The sequence below is a fragment of the Scaptodrosophila lebanonensis genome, unplaced genomic scaffold (genome assembly GCF_003285725.1).
Source record: "Scaptodrosophila lebanonensis strain 11010-0011.00,11010-0021.00 unplaced genomic scaffold, SlebRS2 tig00001412-arrow-pilon, whole genome shotgun sequence".
In the NCBI taxonomy this organism is placed as follows: domain Eukaryota; kingdom Metazoa; phylum Arthropoda; class Insecta; order Diptera; family Drosophilidae; genus Scaptodrosophila; species Scaptodrosophila lebanonensis.
The window spans coordinates 354,627-375,888 of NW_022060739.1; the positions used below are offsets into that span (position 1 = coordinate 354,627).

At 39.2% G+C, this 21,262-nt stretch overlaps 1 protein-coding gene across 1 annotated transcript in view; it reads left to right on the top strand.

Annotated features, from left to right (window-relative positions):
• The window catches only part of LOC115631707 (insulin gene enhancer protein isl-1), a 30,888-nt gene extending 11,930 nt beyond the window's left edge, over window positions 1-18,958 (top strand). Inside the window, exons 2-9 of the mRNA XM_030528534.1 lie at window positions 13,500-13,689; window positions 14,338-14,468; window positions 15,162-15,350; window positions 16,740-16,860; window positions 16,916-17,078; window positions 17,147-17,362; window positions 18,023-18,209; window positions 18,276-18,958. Coding sequence (XP_030384394.1) covers window positions 13,500-13,689; window positions 14,338-14,468; window positions 15,162-15,350; window positions 16,740-16,860; window positions 16,916-17,078; window positions 17,147-17,362; window positions 18,023-18,209; window positions 18,276-18,523 — 1,445 coding nt within the window. The 3' untranslated portion in view covers window positions 18,524-18,958. The remainder of the gene's footprint in view (window positions 1-13,499; window positions 13,690-14,337; window positions 14,469-15,161; window positions 15,351-16,739; window positions 16,861-16,915; window positions 17,079-17,146; window positions 17,363-18,022; window positions 18,210-18,275) is intronic.
• Window positions 18,959-21,262: the final 2,304 nt, after the last annotated feature.

Consider the following 21,262-nt stretch of genomic DNA (forward strand, 5'->3'; position numbering starts at 1 on the left):
CGGCCAGGAGTTTCTTGGTCCAGCAAGCGCATCATAAAGTCGAGCCAACGACTTTAATGAGGTCTTAACTTTTTATAACGGATCGAGTCTGCGATTATATATATATATATATATATACGGGTATTCAGGAATGCGAGACACACCTTAGCCAAGGATCGTGCGATCGTCCCTAGACTGAAATTGCAACAAGTTGCTGCCGCCGTTGCAGTCGAAGTCGCCGCCTTTGTGGCAATTGAAATGAAATTAGTCGCATTGACATGTGCGGGCAAAATACTATGACCAGCAAAAAAAAAAAAAACAGAAAGAAACGAAAACAAAAAATGTTGCTAACGCATGTTGCACGCAACATGTGGACAAGCGGAGCAAGCCGCATAAAGCAACAGTGCAAGAGGTGTGCGCATGCGCAACAACACCAACATTTAACAACAGTACCAACAACAAGAACAACGCGAACAGCTTCGCTAAACAAACTCACAAGGCACAATGTTGTCTGTAGATTCTCTGGACCTCAACTCGGCTCTACCGACTTGATTGTGGGGCAGCAGGGGCTGAGAAGGTGGGGGGCGAGGGGGCATGCCACGCCATGCCATGCTTGCCTGCATGTTTGCGCAATATTTGCGACAAATAAAGCATAAAAACTGTTAAAGTTCACACGCGTCAGGTCAAATATTTACATAAGCCGCCTGTTAAGTCTACAGCGCACAGAACACAGACCCCCCATATACATACATACATACATACAATAATATATAGAAAGATAAAGAGGGACCCAAACCAGTGCTGGCTATGAAATTGTTACGTCTCGTCGTTTATACACAACATCGAAATTGTGAATCGAAACTGTTAAAGGAATTTAAGTAAACAATTGTCAATTACAAAATGTTTGCATTCAGTTTTTGTTTTATTAACAAATCATAAATCTAACCCGTTGCGAAAAGTTCAATAAAGTATAAAAGCACTTTCGTGTCAAGATGCTTAAAAATGCTGGCTGTTTATTTCTCTATTCCTGATTTCTACTCAAGTATGAGGAAATGAAAATTACCTCAAAGCCTCTCTGAGCTACTTGTATGAAGTGGTGCTGCAATATTAATTTATTAATTCATTTATTTTAAATAGGCTCGTATTAATTGTATTTATTATTTTATTTAAGCCTTGAAGTAGTTTTTAAATTTTATAATGACAGACTTTAGCGCAAATTTAAAGAGTTAAAATGGCTTTAAAGTAAAATTTAAAATAATGAATATTAGAAAATGGTTTCACATGGAGATCATAAATTGTCTCTAAATAAAAAAAAAAACGAAAGTGGTGTTAAGTCGACTATCATAAAATATTTAAATGATATTTAAATTTTAAAATAATATAAAAGCATCATAAAAACTTAAAGAACTTGCCTTTGGGATAGGTATGGTAGTCTTATTTGGTATATCCTAAATCATCGTTTAATTGAATTGAATTCTGGTTCTCTTTGCTTTGAAGGATGCAACACCCTAGAGATACTAAGTAGTACATGACACAGATCAGTGGTAGATTCGAGGAGTTAATTCTGATTCTGATTGAACTATGAAAGCTTTCAGTGATGTGTGCTCTGACTCGGGAGAATTAGGAAGTACTTTCTATGCTGCCCGTTTTCCATATCTTCAAATATGAATGTAAATACTATAAATGCAATTTAGTTGGATTGCTCACATAATCGTGTGTTTAGTTTCTTCAGTAGAATGTATGTGAGAAGCTAGTACATGTTTTGGTATTACTCGTAATTATTTCTTTTGAACCGGTGTGAAAATTCTGTGTGCTTTCTGTGAATTGCGGCTCGAGCATGTGGCACGCAGTTCCACTTCACTCGCCATTCGGCTGGCTAATTAGACGCAGCTAACTGCAAATGCCAAAAGCAATTATGATAAAGCCGCATAAATTATGGCCAGAAGTGTGCAGCAGCAGAAAACTAGATGCCGACACTGGCAGCGACACCAAAAAATGCACACACAAATCGGCTAATCAAAAATGGCTGTCGACATGCGTCGACACCCGCTAACCCACTCGGCCCGCTGAACCCCTAAACCTTGCCCGCTTAGCCGGTCGCTTAGTAGAGACGGCTCGGCTCGGCTCGACTCGGTTGGCCTTAAAAGGTTAAACTGCATTTTGAATTTGAATTTGTAGCTGTGAGCGGTTTAATTGCAACTGGCGGCTGTCAAAAAGGCCGCCAGCTTTTTTGTTTAAATCGGAGTCTCCACTCTGTATGTGTGTCTGTCTGTTTGTATTTGACGTGAGCATTGTTAGTTTTGACGTTAATTTGACACTTTTGAGCAGTTTTGTGAGCGCTTCAACGTCAGAAAGCCCCACAAGCCACACAACACAGCAAAGACAATAAAGTGAAACGGTTTCTTTTCCTTGACTGATAGCGTCTTTGTCTGCGGCTTAAATTCGTTGCTCGTTTTTTCTTCAGACTCTTTTTTGTTTTTGAAGGTGTACTCGAAATGAGTTTAAATGCGCTTGGCGCCTAGTTTGTGGCTGCAACACTTGCCGCTGTGTTAAAACACCATAAATAAATGTCGTCGTCCGCTTATCAGACACACCCAAAGACACAGAATGGACCGAATGGGTAGACGGAGACCCAATCGAAGAGAGTACCCTGCCTCAGGTCTCACTTACATCCTGCGCACATTTGCGTCGGCGTCGGACAGCAAGGCAAAAAGTCGAAAGAGAGACAAATGCGTTGTCAACGCAACTGCCTAATAACCCATCATGATCATCACTTAGTCGATGGCGATCCCAACTGAAACGAGCGAACGAACGAAAGAAACGAGCGACGATCGCTCGACTTGACCAGTTGAACAAGAAGCTCAGCTCGACTCCGACACTATCGCAACTTGTCATCTGTCTGTGCGTTGCGAACACGAATGCAGCAAGGCTGCAATATATTGTTGTTGCTGTTGGTTTTGTTGTTGGTGCTGCTGCGGCTACGGCTGCTGCTGCTGCTGCGGCATTTTGTTTTGAGCCAAGCCACACAAAAAAGGTCATTTCCGTTGTTGGGTCCAGTTGCTCTGACTCTGAGGCTAACTTTGAATCTGTCTTGGATTCTCTGGCATGCTGCTGCAGTGCAGGCAATGCACACACAAGAAATCTGTGCACACACACTCATACATGCATACACTCATATATTTAAATACATACAGTGGAACCTGTTTAAGTTGGTCAACATTTAAATGGATGGGCTTATTTGAAGCTCTAATTGGCTGTACAACTAGCTAATCTGTACGTGAGCTTAACAGCCAGCTGTATTTGAATCCTTATTACGAGTTATATGTAAACACTGACAAGGAATCATCAAAAGATTTAGAATAATAGCCTGTGGTAATTGCCAGTTATAACTATCTAGTTAACGTTTTTCTTGATGAACGATTGACGACTGGTTTGCTGCTACCACGCCTTAATCTTTTGGTGACCCCGAGCTACTTGATGAAGACTGAATACCTATCGATGCAAATACATACACGTATGTAGTACTGATGGTCGCTTGGCTTTGGTTTACTGTACACATTCATTACACACACACTTATGCACACTTACACACATGTACGCACGCTGGCATAAATTGTTGCAGCCATGTCCATTTTGAGTCCAGGCACTCTTTGATGTCGCGACGGCGGCGGTGGCGGCAGCTTCTACGCTTGTCTTGTATTCAAATTTGGCTTCAATAAAACGACAGCCAACAGCAACGGGCAACAGCCAGTCAGCAATAACAACAACAACAGCAACGGCAATTCGAAAATCAAACACTTCAAAGTGGTGTCTGGTCGGTGGTTGATGCGGTGGTGGTGTCGTTGGCGGCATCGCCATCGGCGGCTTCTTTTGCTTGGCCAACTAAAGATGAAGGTGAGGCTGAAGCTGAGGCTGAAATCGATGTTGTAGCTGGGCAACTGTTTGCATTGATCAGTTATTGCTGCGCTTTCGTCGACATCTTCTTCTTTTTCCGAATCTTCCATGTGGTTGTTGTTATTGATGGTTGCTGCTGCTGCTGCTGCTGTTGTTGTTGTTGTTGCTGTTCGGTGTTTTGTGTAATTAATTAGGCAAATTTATATGTGCGCGTATTGTCGGTTCGCCTTTTTGATCTGAGCAGCATGCATTGAACTGAAGATAATGTTGTCAAATCTTGAAGAAAAGAGACGAAAAAACACAATTGCACTTAATTAAGCGCCAAGTCAGGCCTAAAACAAGCACACACACACACACATATATATCAAGATAATTGATGGTATCGTAAATAGATAGTGCAAACAAATCAAAAACCACAAAACTTCCTTTGCGAACGGAAGGAGACACGAACACGGACACAGGCCGAAGGACAATCAAGCAGACATTGCCAACCCACGCAAAACTAAAACAATGGCCCTGATTGTCGTTGCTGACCATCGGTGCCTAATCAGTGTTGGCCAACAGTCCGCACAAGGACAACTCTCGTGTATCTTTCCAGGCTCGTTCTGTCGTTCATTCGTTCGCTGTCCATTTCGTATCTACAAAATTGATGAGTCTGTCAAAATGTGAATTTTTCGAATCGTTGTCGCTGCTCCGCTGTCGTTGTCTCTACTGCTGCTGCCGCTGCTGCTGTTGCTGTTGCTGGCACGTGTTCCAAATCAGAGATTGGTCCCAAACTCAAAAAAGAGCAGCAATACATTCAAGGCGCTGGCAACTCGTTCTCGCTGTCATCATTAATTTTTAAGCGCTTCGCTTTGCTTCTTCCCTTTTCATTCCTTTGCCTTTCCGTGCAGGTAAACGGCAGCGACGCCAACAAATACCTGGAAAAATGACAAATTTTCCAAGAAGTCACGCGTATGAGAATGCTGCTGCTGTTGCTGTTGCTGCTGCTCATGATGATGGTTGCTGTTCCATTATGATAGGCTTTTTTGTGTTTTTTTTTTTTTTTCTTCCAATATGTTTTTTTAGCATGTCTTGTAAGTCGTTCTGTTTATGAGCATGTGAAATTCCTAGACCACTTGGTACTTGTTACGCAGCTGCTGCTCACTTTTGTACTTTAAGTTGCCGTTGGCATTCTGTGTGGGTGCCCTTTGTGGCCGTGGCCGTGGCCGTGGCCGAACCGAAAGCACTTTGCACATTTGGCTAACAAGAAGAGACAACCAAAAATTTCATTCACAAATGCGCCATAAATCAAAGGCCACTGCACTGTGTTGTTGCAGCCTCAGCGGCAGAGGCAACAATACAAGTAAGTTCGGCTTTATCAAAGGTCTAATACTCTACACAACATTTATGATTCATTTCCGAGTTTCATATTTGAAATGCAATTAGACATTGCAATGATAGCTTTATGATTACTTTGCATGATTTGCCAGACTTCTCTAAAGATTGGTTTAAAAATCCCTTTTGAAGTCAATTTGATAACAAAATATTGGTGAGCTTCATTATTTATTTGCAGAGAACAGTTTCTTTGCTTATAGTCGGGAGGTTCTACAAAAACAAAATCCTAACGATAAAGATTATCAGCTTATCAACTTAATTCTAGTATTAAATAATATAGTAGTAGACAATCGATTTTTTCTTAACATATTTAAATAATTTCAGAGTTCAAAAAGTACCATTCCCCAGTTTCTATAATAAAGCCAATGGTTTCAAATAGATATATGGCTACTATCTCAACTACTTATTAGATTCTTAATGTCTTACAATCCTTAATCTTAAAATTGAATTTCTTAGAAATACTATAATTATTCCAATATAATATAATATTCCAATATAAAGTAAAGCCATTATTCAGAATTGTTTCTTTGCCCTCTCCAATCAAACTTTCATTTGGAAGTTGCTGTAATAAATCCAAGTATGTATAAGGCTTCAGCAGAAAGCAACAGCACATTTTTTTGGAAAGTGTATAAACAGAGACGAGCGCACAGTAGTTGCTTTTGAAATCACGCGCATATCCGCAGCTTCCATAATTTTGTGCAGCAGGTACCAAAGGCAGCTCCAACGGCAACGGCAGCCACCACCAATGGATGATGCTCTTATACAGAACGTCGCGTATCTTATCGATGCTTTGCATTTGCATGTTGCTGCAACATGTGAAGTTGTCGACAACAGCAACAGCAACAGCTACAGGCGGCAGCAGCGGCAGCGGCAGGAACAGCATCCAACAGATATTGATGCAAAGAGTTGTGCACTGTGCAGTTTGCAATGTTTGCTGTGTGTGTGTTTTTTTTGTATTTTTATTTTTTTGTTACCAACAGAAAAAAGAGAGAGAGAGAGAGAGAAAGACTCTGTTCATTTCCTGCGGCCATTGCTGTCCATTGAATAACTGACTGAATGAGTGGCTGGCTGGCTGCTGTTGCAATTTTTCTTGTTCGATTTGGCCTTTGTAAGATTGCCGACACGATAAGTGGTCGAAAGCAGCAGAAACTCCACACAATGGCCGCACTCCACCCAGCTTCCCTTTGCTCTCTCTCTGCTCGTACATGCCCTTTGCGCCGGGCGGCCATTGTTTTCTTGATATGTTTATTGGCATTGAGGCGGGCCGCGTCAAAAGTCAGACTAGCGCAGACAGCACATCGATCTTGTTCATGTCATAGACCCAACTGCTTCACGATTCAAGTCCCCACCCCCCAACTTCACAATCCTCCCCACACTCCTATCGACCCCGCGAACCTAGCTAGACAGTTTGAAAAACGCGCCAACACAACGAAACGCATGTAATTAGATAAAAACGCTTAAACGCGCAAGATACTCGCTCAGATAGTTAATGACGTTGTTGTTGTTGTTGTTGTTGTTCTTCTTCTTCTTCTTCTTTTTGTTGTTGTTGTTGTTTCTGACGATGATGAAGCGCGGGCACTGGACGAGAGTCTCGTTCATGTTGTAGATTTCTTTACATTTTATCTACAAAAAAAGGAGAAAAAATAAATAATGTAAAAAAAGCACTACAAGACAGGCAGGCCGAGAGCTGTCAGGGGAGTGGAGTGGGGGGCTGGCCAGTTCAAGAGCAAGCCAAGCCAAAAGGTGCGGCGTTCGTCGTCATTGGCTGCCATTAAAAATTTAAGTACTACAAAATAAAGTGCGATGAACGCTGATGTAAAATGCTGAAGGTAAAAGGCAGGGACAAAGGCGAAGGAAAGTCAGAGCCTTGGCCAAGACAGCTTCCTCAAAATAATAATAACAAGTGAATACAATGGCAGCGCAACCCCACATACTACACGTTGCCTTAATTGAAAAATGTATTGTGCCCAGTGGAAAAGCCGTACCAGAAATAATATCTGTTGATACAGTATCAACGTATCAAATAATATTGTTCAAGAGCGCACGAGTCTATAAAACTTACATCCAAAAACTTCCTTTCAATTTATTTTTTCTGATTTATTTAGGAAAATGCCTTGTATTGTTGTTCAAATTCGCACTACAATAGTAGGAACTAGGGAATAAGGAAGACAAATCCGTCAAAAAAAGTCGTACGGCTTTAAGTAAATCTAAATAGACATTGCAACCAATTCCAAAAGTTAATATGTTAGTCACTAAAGTCTATATATTGAGCGTGAAACTTTAATATATTCAGAAACTGAAAGCCTTAACTTAAAAGAAAAATTAAATATACCTGCTATATATGTACATATAAACAATAATTATACATTATCATTTAATTTTGTGAGATGAATGAATTGACCAATAAAAAATCAGAGCCTTAATGCAACCACAACTAAGAGTATTTAGAGCTAATAAATATCTAAAAATATAATATTTTAAAATTATAAGGAAAAAAACAAAATATGACCCAATCGCTGAAGTGATAGAGTCCCTAAAAGGTCCAAAAGAATTTGAATTTATTTTATTTTCGTAAGCTTGTGAATGAAGATTTTTGTTGTAGCTTCCTTTTGGAAAAAAGTAACTGCCAATAAAATGCAAATAATAATAGCATTAAAAGTCGTTGTCTGTCCTCTTCTGTACCTTAATTCCTGGCCAACAAATGTACTTGGTGGTGAAAATTGAGGTATTTAAAGCAATTAAGTGGCATTCGATTTAGACAGTAAAATTGTTTCATAGGTTCATGTACATACAACCAATAGTGTACTCAACACATGAAAAAATTACACGCAACTTGTCGAGTATCCGTTAAAAGTGAAAAAGCCACAACTGCCGCATGCCGCAGCCGAAAAATTCATAGACGACATGAAATTGCATTTGCGTACAAAAGTGTGCTAACAACGAAAGGAAAAAATAGTCGCATGCAGTAGAGTGTGGTGGGGAAAGTGTGGAAAACTGTAAACTAAAAATCGACATCCAGGCAAAAACCGCGCACCGCAGCCAACGCAGCAAGCGACGCTCAACCGCTGCAACAACAACAACAATGTCGATGTCTACTAGGACGACGCACAACCCCCAAAACGGGCAACGCCGCAACCCCCACGAAAAACGAAAAAAAAAATTCTGCCCACGACACGAACAAAATGGCAACATAACATGCAAAAGATACGCCGCAAAAGCGGAAAACCCCCAAAAAGATACAGCCCACACCCACACACACACACACAAACACACTGCCAAGTCGGGGCGCAAGCACGCACAGAGTCACACACACACGCACGCACACACAGACAGACAGACAGACAGACATAGAGGCACACTAGCAGGCGCGCTTAAATTCCCATTACGGCCATAATGGCTGCGGTAGCTGTGCGCCTGTCTGTATGTTTCAATGTGTATGTGTGTGTGCGTGTGTGTGAGTGTGTGTGTGGCGGCTGGCAAAGAAAAATGGAGTGCAGCACTGCGCAGGATCATTAAGGCAACAAAAAAGACAGGCTGCCGGCAGGCGACACCTACACAAACAAACAAACACACACACATACTCGTATACTATACACACGCACATAAAATGCGCACAAATGAATGCGAAATGTCAGTCAGGCCGTCAGATACGCAGCTGAAATTTATACAAACAAGCGCAAAGACGGACAGTTGGACAAACAGACAGACAGACAGACAAGCGAACGCACAATCAGACAGTTGGGGCAGCAAATAAAACGCACGCATAAAGCAAAAGCAAACAAGGCGCTAGCGGGAACAAAAGAATTGCCAAGAAGATACCCAAAAAAAGTAAATAAATGCGTACAGTAGAAATCGATTAAGCCGGACATTTTGAATATTAGAGTACGTCAAAATATTGAGGAAATTCTTAACAGAATTTAATTCTTAAACAGCACAGAAGCGACCATTGATTGATGCAGAATTTCCTACAATTGTCATTTTATGCTCTTTTTCTTTACTAACTGAAAAACTGAGGCTGTTCACAAGTAACAATTTTAAAAGAATTAAAAATGGATTAGATGGAGAGACATATAGGTACTATATACGATACATTTCTAATAAACATACATATACTCGTATATCATTTACTTTCCATAACAAAATTTATTCATGAATTAAACATTTTTCACTCACGTGCCCAAAAGATTTCATTGACATTTTAAAGGAAATTAAATGGATGTCAATTGAAATGTTTGAAAAAAGAAAAATATATTAGCAATAGTTTACAGAGTCAAGAAATTGGACTGCATATTTTCCATAACAAAATTTATTCATTAATTAAACATTTTTCACCCACGTGCCCAAAAGATTTCATTGACATTTTAACGGAAATTAAATGGATGTTAATTGAAATGTTTGAAAAAAGAAAAGTAAAAATATAAGCATTAGTTCCAAATTTAGAGTATTACATAGAAAAAAGTAATATCTCACCTCGACTAGGAAATTTGTTTTGCTACTCCGCCCTCATCCACAACATGTTAACTAACTTAAGATAAAGACTGAATTAATTTCATAAAAATAATTTGAAGTGAACTTTAATACTTATAAGAAGTATTTCAATTAAAAACCAGCTTATCTGCCTGATAACAATTTATTAGCCAACAATTTATTATTAAGGCTGTTTTTTAATGACCAGAAAACACTTTCTAAAAAACCTTCAACTTGAAAGTAAACTTGTAGAGAAAGTTCATACAAATACCGAAGACTTCAATGTCGAGTCCTGTTTGTGTAGGATGGCAAGCAAAGTTTGAGATCCCCACTACAATCAATAAGACCAGATAAGGAATTTGCTTCTACTGTTCAACTGATTAGGCAATTCTTCCTACCCGTTTTGTAATTAATTAGCAACAATAGATTTGAATTGTTAAATCAATCGCCTAGTTGAACTGCCTGTTGTAGGTCTTTTGAGGAAAACCTTAAGCAATTTCAAAAATTCCTAATTATTTCATAGCTTTGTTATTTCCACAAAATGGGTTTGAATTAACAAATCTATATGCTTTAACAAAAGAAAAAAAGTCATAAGCTTCCCGATAAGCAACTTTTACTGTAAATTAAGAAAAGAAAAAAACCATAGTAAATGGCAAAGGAAAATGGTGGCCAAGTACACACACACACATACACACATAGACCAACAGGAACAGCAATAACACAAACACATACACACTTGGGCGCTTCGTCACGTTATATGGTGTATATAACAGACACGCAGCAAATTTACCTCAAATGCCTGCTGCTACAGATACGGATACATACAGGCGCAGATACATTTTTTAAGTCCCACAGCAGCACATACATATATACAATACACATACACATAAATACAAAGAGTAAGCGGACAAAAGCGCACATGCCATGGATTTAGCAAGAGGCGGCTGCTGGGCGACTGAGACATGAACATGGAAGTAAATGATGATGCTGCCACTGCCACATGGAAGACGAAGCAACAACAACAGCAACAACAACAGCGGCAGTTGAAGTACTACTTGGAGCAACAAATACAAGCAAACAAGCGATGCTATATAAAAAAGAAATGCTGGCGAAAAAAATCAGCGAAAAAGACAGTACAGACAACAACAACAAGAGCAACAACAGAAAGAAGAACAACATCGGCAGCGGCAGCAACTTGTCTGCTCCGCCTTTATAAATAATTCATGTGTAGCACATACACACACACACACACACATACGTAAATACATACACACACACACACACGCAACGAGTGCGAGAGATACGCAAGATATACCCCCAAAAGCAGATACAACTCTGAGATACACAGATACAACGCCAGCGATACACGACGTTTAAAGATACACGACGAGGAAACGGCAAACGGGCCAAAAGCGTGTTGTTGTTGTTGTTGCTGTTATTATTGTTGTTGTTGTTGCTTATGCCGCAGCAGCAGCAGCAGCAGCAACAGCAACAACGAAACATTTAAAACGTGCTAAACGCGCGTCAAAGTTTTTCTTAATTTTTTTCAACGGGGAAAAAGTTTTTCCCGCCAACAAAAAGGAAAAAAATGTATATATGTATGTATGTACATATAAATAAAAGTTTCACGCAAGCCGCCCTAAAGCCCTCAGAGGACCGAAAAATAAAATAATAATAACGTGACGCGTTCGAAGGATCTCATTTCGCACAATCCCACATCGGCGTGCACTCAAAAAGAATTTTAGTTCTGTACGCAAGAGAGATTTTCAAATTGCTTTATTTTATTTTTCTTTACGTATAAATATATTTTTGTAGTATTTATTATATGGTTGATTTATTTAAAAAGTAATGTCATACTCGTATGTTGTACATTTATTATTACTAGTTGGTCCGATTAGTCTTTAATTGTCTTTTTTTTTTTTGGAAAAAAACGCCTGTTCTTATATTCGGAAATAAATAGATTATAACTTAAATGAATTCACTTTTAATAAGTTTTGCTTAGTAATTTTTTGTTCACAATTAGTTTTATTTCACATAATTCCATTTGAGCTATTCATTAAAAATGTAACACAAAATGTGTACTGAATGTATATAATATTTAAATATGCAATGTTTCAAAATATTTTCCGCTTTAAATAATGCACTATTTAAATATTGGAACCCATTTGTATTTATATTTCCTTTAAACTTTTCTAAATATTATATGCTTATATTTAAATTAAAAGTTCTAAACTTTTGTTAAATTTTATGATTTATATATTTGATTTTTGATTCTTTTTAAAGCAAATGCATATAATTTGTTTTACTAAATCTCTTCTTCATTTGACCAAATTATATATATACTCTATTAGTGACTATATATAGTATGAGTATAATTATTAAATTATATTCTTGAAGCAATTTTATTTCATGTATGTGTTCTTAATACATTTCTTAGCTACATGTAAATCTATTAATATCTGATGAAACAACGTTCTAAACTAAGTATTATTAACAGAGTTACACAATTCCTAAAGAGAGTCTTGGAAATTACTTTTTCTCTAAATGTACATACATAGACATACGAATATATCTATGCGTATTTACTGGGAGCTGTATATGCACCCCGACTTTGAAGTACATAATGTGGCAATGATTGCATTGATTTTTTTTTTGTTTTTTTTTTTTGGCAAAGCCTGAGACCCTTAGCAGTGCGGGCTCAGCCAAAACTTTTGGCGTTTTCAATTTTCAACTTTTCTCCAACACAACTTTAATGCCTGAGAAGGAGAAGGGGCGGTGGCAGTCAGTATTTGGACGTCGTCGTTCTCTATGTGTTGCCTGCCTGCCTGCCTGCTGTTGGCGAGATTTATGAATTTTTCAAATGTTTTGCTTGCCGCGCGCAAACTTTGGTGAAAAGTTGCCACTAAGCTGCTTTCCTGCTCGACTGCCTTGGTGCTTTTTGCCAGGCGCTGGGTAAACACACGGCTCGGAAATTATGTTATAACTGTTTGTTAATTAGTGTTGCCTTTGCCCAGACATTATTGCTATTTGTTTTTGACTTTGCCATAATTACTAAAATAAATTGCAAAAATGCAGCTGCAGCTACAGATGAAAACACGGAATATTGAGAGCCGTCGGCAAATGACAAATTCAAGTGCCGTCGGCAAAAAGCAAAGCAGCTTCCGCTTATTATGGACGTTTTTTTATTGACAAGACACTGAATGGCTTTGTTAAAAGATTTAAAAACTAATATACCCATAACTGTTATAGTTATTGTGTTTTGGCAGAGTAATAAATTGCGAAAAGGCAGAATTTTATTGCAGAGAGAGGTGATTAATTTATTACAGAAATGTGCCTTCTAGGAATATCTAGTATTAAATAAATTAAATTTTTTTAAACAAATATAATCAGTATGTTACAAAAGAAAGTTAAAAGTTGCTTAATAACTAAAACATAAACTTGAGTTCCACAGTAGCAAAAAGTTTGTTTTCAACACATGTGTAAGGCACAAAATCAATAAAACTGAACATTACATGAAAGCAGCGAAGGATTTTAATTAAATTTTGTGTATGAAGTGCATTGGGAAGTTTGTTCGGTTGCGAAGTTAGTTAAGAAATTATTGTTTTTCGAAAAGTGGTTTTATAGTAAAGAGGACGCATATGATATTTGCATACCAGAAAAAAAATTGCTTAAGCTCACAAATGATTTGTAAACGATAGTTTGTTGATATAGACAAATGAAATGTTTGTGCAATATTTTTATGCATATTTATTAATAAAAAAATGTATCTATCTATTTTGCAGAAAAACAACGTCTATCCCACTGCGTTGGTTGTGGCGGTCAAATACACGATCAGTATATCTTACGCGTTGCACCCGATCTGGAATGGCATGCGGCGTGCCTGAAGTGCCAGGAGTGCCGGCAATTTCTGGACGAAAGCTGTACGTGTTTTGTGCGCGATGGCAAAACCTATTGCAAGCGTGATTATGTTAGGTAAGTATCGCAAAGGTACATTATTTTTGAGTTGCACGCGCTATTAATTTTCCGAAAAAAAAGTATCATGCGACAAGGTTTTTCAAATTGTAACGGCCGCCGCTTGTTGGCCAACCTAATTAGAAACGTCTTGTCAAGAACTTTGTTCGGCCCTGTTATGGAAATTCTAACGATGGCCCCACATGAATATTTATTTAAATATTATGTGTGCTTATTTGTAGTTTCATCATCGCTAAAGTTATGACGTGCAATAAAATTTTGATAGCAAACAAACATTTTTTTGTTATCACAAGTGTTGGAAGCGTTGCTAACTCGCTTGACCGACCAGAAAACAAACTATTTGCTATGCAAATCTTTGAATAATTGATTAACACGTGCAAAGCTATAAATTAACACTTTCCTTACACATTGATGATTGATGAACGGCCGGCAGTTCCAGGCACAAAAGATTTTTTATAGCCATAAACAAGCTTCGACTGCGGTCGTGGCTCGGGCTGCGGCAGCGACTTTAGCATCTGTTGCTGTTGTTGGAGCTTATGATGTTCTTGTTGTTGTTGTTGTTGTCGTTGACGTCGGCACTTGAACCTATTCAAGGCTATATTTACAAATTCCCAATAACTAATCATGCGCCCCTCCCTCCTTTTGCAGGTTATTTGGTACAAAATGTGATAAATGCGGCAACTCCTTCAGCAAAAACGATTTTGTGATGCGCGCCAAAACGAAAATCTTTCATATCGAGTGTTTTCGTTGCTCATCTTGTGCGCGACAACTACTGCCAGGTGAGTAAATCGAATCTAAGAAATCCAATCCAATCCATTTCAATTACGAAACGCTTCGGTCTGACCGATGTTGTTTTGTTGAGGGTCCTTATAATATAAAAAGATTACACTGAAATGCAAATTAAACAAAAGAAACAATTAACTGTCCAACGAAAGGTTGGAAATAGTATTCAAAAATCCAAAGATAATACAATTTTTGTATGGAACTAATGCTTTAAAGGAATCAAATACACAATTTGTACTCAAAAAGGCCTCCAAAAGTGAATAGAGAACAAACGAAAATCGAACATTAATTATAGAATTTTATTTCTGATTTTTTTATTTCTTTTCAAAAGTATTTCAATATTGAATTCGCATGTCTAATTGATTTCTTGCATTCAACTTAATAAGTTTCTTTAAGACAAAACGAGAATGTTGTAGAAAACTTTTACTTCAAAAAAATGAACATGCTTTGAGCTACTTATGATCATCTCATGGATCAGGCAGACATATTTAAGAAGCATATTTGGAGAAAAAGTTGCATTCTCTAGAAACTGCAATAAATTATTTATGTATATTGGCTTCTACAAAACGTTTTAAAGTTGAATTACAAACAACTTTCGTTTGGATAAAGTGTTTTGATATTGAAATCGATTCCCAAAATATTTAAATTAAATTCTAATGAAACACATTTAATCAATTTCTGTCTGATAGGTGATGAATTCGCGTTACGGGATGGCGGCGCTTTGTATTGCAAAGAGGATCACGATATGCTGGAGAAGTCATCGCAGAGCAGTTTAACATCATCATCCGTGGAGAGCAACAACAATATTAGCAGTAGTAACAACAACAATACAAATCTTAGCAATAATAATCATTCCAGCGAACTGGGCTCAATGTCAGGTGAGAATACATAACATACGACAGAACGAGTCTTATGTAAAGCAACGACGAAACGCCTGCCAATTAGTCTAAATTGCGGTGAGAGGCGGCGGCACTATAGAGTGTTAGACAAAGCGGCACGCTCGTGTTACATTCTTAGAAAAACAGCGTTACATCCTTGTAAGCGATAAAGTGTCAATAGAAATCGGCAACGTCAAACAATGTACGACAATTGTCAAACCATATCGTCAACATAATCTCATTGTTTAACGTTGTTGTTGCCCCTATTCCTGTTGTTGCTGTTGTTGTTGTTGTTGTTGTCGCTATGGCAAGTCACAATTGCCGCATCTTATCAACACGAGGCGGTGTTGTCAAAGTTTAGGCGTTGAGTGTGTAGCAAACACTAGACAGAGAGTCTTCATCTATGGGTCTCAAAGCTGCAGCACTCGACTCCAATTCGAATGGTCGCCGCTTGACGAGCGGAATTTGCAAGGGACGAAGGGGCCGGTGGGGGGAGCAAACAAAGCTCAGAGTTGCATCGAAGCGTTCAAGCAGGCAAACATTGAATACTTCTTGGGAATTTCTGTTTCCACATTTAAGTGAATGAAGCGACGACGTGGTCGTCGATCGTACGATCAATCAGAGAGCATGCCCATACACGAGTACTCCTGCATCTCATTCATTCTAAATACATACAAGTATACTCGTATTAGTAGTTCCATGCTAGTTTTTTGTCCCTTGATGTTTGTTTATTTGTTTTGAACTTGAAAAGTGCACAAACCGGCCCGTACTGGCGCGGCAAGTGTTTGCCAAACTGCGTGGCACCGGTGCGGCATGCGGGCTTTGAAGTCTCACATATTTTGGCAGCTCTTTAATTTGAGTAAAAGTTTTTTGCCATTTTGGCAAGAATGCACGATTTCAGGTCATCGGTACTCGTGGTTAAGGTCTCAAGTGATAAGAGAGCGACAAATTTTCAAATTTTCGATCTACATGTTCAAAAGGCGCGCCGCGTCGCGTCGCGCCGCCCAGATATAAATCATTTGTGTTCTGGTTCTATGTTTCCGAGTCCCATAGATGCGCCATGCTCTCTGATCAGTCATCGATCGATCGATCGATCGAAAATTAGATAACAACTTGTCAGAGGGTTGTGAAACACGACTTAATTATGTGGCATTGTTGACGTTCGTGCACCGTCTTTGATCTCTCTCCATGCCACCTCGACTCGACTGTCTGCTATTTTTGGGTGGTATTTTCGTCTATATGTCAATTGGAATTCGCTTTGTAGCTGTACGTAGACCATTTATCAGTGGCACTTCAAAGAGGGCGCAAAAATAGCGCACGCAAAAAAAGAAAGAGACAACAAATAAACGACCTCCTTTCCATCTTTCTGCTTCTCCCGGCTACTTACAGACTCTGGCAGTGAATCGGGCTCACATAAAAGTATTAGAGAAAAGCGACCGTCAGGTCCGTCGGATGGCAAACCCACGCGAGTGCGTACCGTACTGAACGAGAAGCAGCTGCACACGCTGAGGTAAGTTGGACAGGTCCAAGAAACGATGTCAAAACTGATCACCACATCTTTGCAGAACCTGCTACAATGCTAATCCGCGACCTGATGCGCTCATGAAGGAGCAGCTGGTTGAGATGACGGGTCTGTCGCCACGAGTTATACGCGTCTGGTTCCAGAACAAGCGCTGCAAGGACAAGAAGAAGACCATACAAATGAAATTGCAGATGCAGCAAGAGAAGGTAGCTAAAAACCTATTCCAATTTTTCCAATTCACCAGCTTATAATTTTATTTTTAACATTATTCAAGGAGGGTCGCAAACTAGGCTACGGCGCCATGCAGGGCATTCCAATGATTGCCAGCTCGCCGGTGCGCCACGACTCGCCGCTGAATCTGCAGGGCCTGGATGTGCAGACATATCAACCGCCATGGAAAGCCTTAAGCGACTTTGCGCTCCACGCCGACCTCGACAGCAATGGCGCCATCAATACGCACACGCCGGCGTTCCAGCAGCTTGTCAATCAGGTAGGTGTTGAGACTTCAAAACTTTTATAAATTTCAGTTAATTTGTTGTGGGACCTTAGTCTTAAAACAATCCCAAATAAAGGATTTTCTTCTCATAAAGACTGTAATAAAATATCAAATTATACGTTTTCGAACATTTTTCGCCAACTTCAAAAGATTCTTATATATTGAATAACTACAAATTTTATTCAAATCGGTATTATAAAATATGAAAAAAATGAGTTTTATTTTTATGAAATAATCACCTTTGCTTGAGTAATAAAATAACTAAAAATATAACAATCACTCTTTTCTCCTATAAATCATGTTTTAAAAATGATTCCATTCTTCCAAATGAATGCTTCGTTTTTTCACATCTCTACCTTCTATTTAGACGTATACTTAAAAATGTTCATAAGATAGCTCATATAATACGCAAAATATGATGATGCTTCCTATTCTTAATAAAAAAAACCAAACTCAAGAAATAATTTCTATCTCTATGAACTTATTTGTTGAAATATTTTCTTATAATCTCTTTTATAATAAGTTTCCCCACCTAACGACCAGTATATCTTAATATTTGAAAAATATTTGCTGGTTTTTTAATAAAACTTTTAAGACCTTTCAACTGTCAGCAAAGAATTGTTTGTTAATGTAACTACTGGTTGTTTCTTACAGATGCACGGCTATGACTTGAACGGAATGCCCGTCCTGCCACCACATCAACCCCAAGGACCAAACCCACCGCCGCCGGGCCAGCAAATGAACGGCCCGCCTGGCGCTAGCAGCTTGGACTCGGGCATCACTTCACACCATCATCCGGACAGCACAGACTCCTATGTGACTTACCTGGAGAGCGATGACAGTATGCAAGGCAGTCCGTAGAACAGACAAGAAACGAATCTAATCACAGCTTCTTTTGTTGCTCCAGAATCCAAGCTGGCGCTGACGCCGTCATCCTCGTCATCGGCATCGGCCGCGACATCGATCTCCTCGCCACCCTCGTCGGCGGCTCACACGGTCGGCGGGGGCGGCGGCGGTGGCGGCTTGGGCGTGGGCGGAGTTGTGGGTGGGGTCGTCGGCGCCGCAATGGGCGGCAGCAATCAGTCAGCTACGGAACAGCTCATGCAAATGCTGCAGAAAGTTACCGGCTCGCCTTCATCGCATGCGGTGCTCTGAGCGCGCCCACTGCGGCAGATAGTGGGCGTGGCAGCGTTACAGTTACAGCTGCTGTGAAACAGCTCGCGGGCTTGTGCAATGTAGCGGAGCTTTCTCTCAATTTCATTTTTGATTCGGTGCCAAAAATAGTCTGTGGGCCAGTGGCCGTTAGCCGTTCGTATTCGTGGCTGACTGTGGGCCTGAGTCCGTAATTTCCTTTGTTATGTAATATAATTTTGTTGTTTTTTGACATTAAATTAATTGCGATTACGCGCAAAATGCTCACACACTTGAAAAGTTTAAACAATAATAATTATTTTGTTATCAAGCAACAAAAACAAAATGCAATGTTTCTTCTCGTCACGTAGGGAATTTCATTAACAAAATTGTAAATAATTTTTATATTTTCATTACAAATGCAAAAATTCATATGCGTACCATTTATCAAATGCAAAACAACACAAACAAATAAAAAAATAAAAACAAAATAATATTAAAAAGAAAAAACAAAAACAAAACAAAAACGAGAAAGTGACTAAACCTCGAGTGTATTGTATGGAATATACTTTAATACTGAAAAGTAAAGTAAACTATAAAACACACTGGGCAACTTGTAAATCGAATTGAAAATGACCGAAGCAGCTACGTGTTAACGAATCGTACTGCGAGAAAAAAAGCTTAAATAAGTGAGAAACTGTAACTAAATCTAGACTTATTTGTTAGTTTTTAGATATTTCCGAAATGCATTAACACAAAGAATAATAGAAAAGGAGACAAACAAACAAAACAAAACACTTTAAGGCAGCGAAAGTACCAAGGATGTTTATAATAAATTGTTTCGTGAAACAACTAATGTATTTTCAATAATATTTAACTAATATTAACAGTGCATAAGTAATTTTAGTAATTATAGAAAATGTTTAAATGAAATTATAAACAAAAATAAAAAGAGAATAACAGAAAATCACACCATAAGTTTGTATTAAATTGTTTTTTTTTTTTTTTTTTTTTTTTTTTTTTTACATATATACAATTTATTAAACTAGTTTTCTACTACCAATATGGCAGCTTAAGCTAGTTGAAAGTTAGGGAATACAAAAGTTGTCTATAGTAAGCATCTATAGGACGCACTTATATCTATGTACATATATACAATATTTACAATGTTTTACATTAGAAATGAAATTATATTTTATGATATATATTATATATTTTATACAAGGGATCTTGTGGGGAGATCCTTTGGATGGCACTTCTTCAATCTTCTCTTCTTAGGTTTGGACAGAAGCCGCCTCGCTAGTGCGTTGGGGTGACTGCCGAGTCGCTTCTCGTAATTGCTTGCGTGCATTTGAATGACATCGCCAACCTTGGGGACACATAAGTCTCTTTCGATGTCCCTAGTGCGCATATACCAGGGAGCGTTGCATATTTTTCTGAGTATTTTAGCTTGCGCAACTCTTATTTTATTTAGGTTCGATGCAGCGGCAATGCCATAAATTGGTAGCGCATACTTCCATATTGGACTTAATATGGACTTGTATACTGTCACCTTACTGTGCAGAGACAGCTTGTTGCAGGGTGCAAGCAGCCATGCCATCTTTCCGGCTTTTGCCATGACCGATCGCTTGACCATTGTTGTATGCTTGCTGAAGTTGAGTCTTCTGTCCAGAATGACACCAAGATATTTGTGCGAATTTGTATGACTGAGCGTGGACCCCAACATTGTGATATCTCCGCATGACGACGGCCTTGTTGTAAATGTGACATTCGCACACTTGCTGGCGTTGATACCAATGTTCCAATTCAGAGCCCACTTCTCGAAACTACTTACATACTGCTGTAAGGCTTCCGAAGCTACATCGATATCTCTGCATCTGGTAAGCACCACAGTGTCGTCTGCGTAAGTAGCTATTAGTGCGTCATCCTCGTCTACTCCAAGGATCTCTTGCGGTGCAGGCATATCAGCAGTAAATAATGTATACAGGGTAGGACCGAGAACACTGCCTTGGGGCACTCCTGCACAAATTGAGCGCCTCGTGGATTTCACTCCATCAACAGCAACTCTGAAGCTTCTGTCCCTTAGAAAGCTTTCGATGAGTTGAAACAATTGAGGAGTTAGCATGCCTTTCAATTTGCAGAGGAGACCATCATGCCACACTCTATCAAAAGCTTGTTTAATATCCATAAACACAGCCACTGAGTACATCTTTTGCTCCATGGCTTCCAGGGCGAAGTTGACCACACGGTGGAGCTGTTCCGGTGTTCCGTGACTTCTTCGAAATCCAAATTGCCATTTTGGAATTCTGCGCGTCACGGCTTCGAGCTGGAGAATCCGGTCCAGAATCACGCGTTCCATCATCTTCCCGAGGGCAGGTAGCAGACTAATCGGCCTATATCCATCTACTTCAGTATGCTGTTTCTCTGGCTTTGGAATCATCGTAATTAGCGCCATTTTCCAGCAGTTTGGAAAGTGCCTCAGCCTGAGTATGTTATTCATGAGCAAAACAATATACAGCAGAGCCCTTGTGGGGAGCAGTTTCAGCGTCCTGTTGTCTAAAAGGTCTTCTCCAGGCGCTTTTTTGACCTTTAGATTTTTTATCTGCTGTACCACTTCTTGCAGTGTAACTGGGCTTGCAGGCAAGGCCATTTGGAATGGCATCTCCAGCCTAAGCTCGACTACCCTTCGCCTATCTGCTGATGTAAAGTCAAAAGGCTTAAATCTTTCCTCTAGGCTGTTTGCAAAGATTTCAGCTTTCTGCT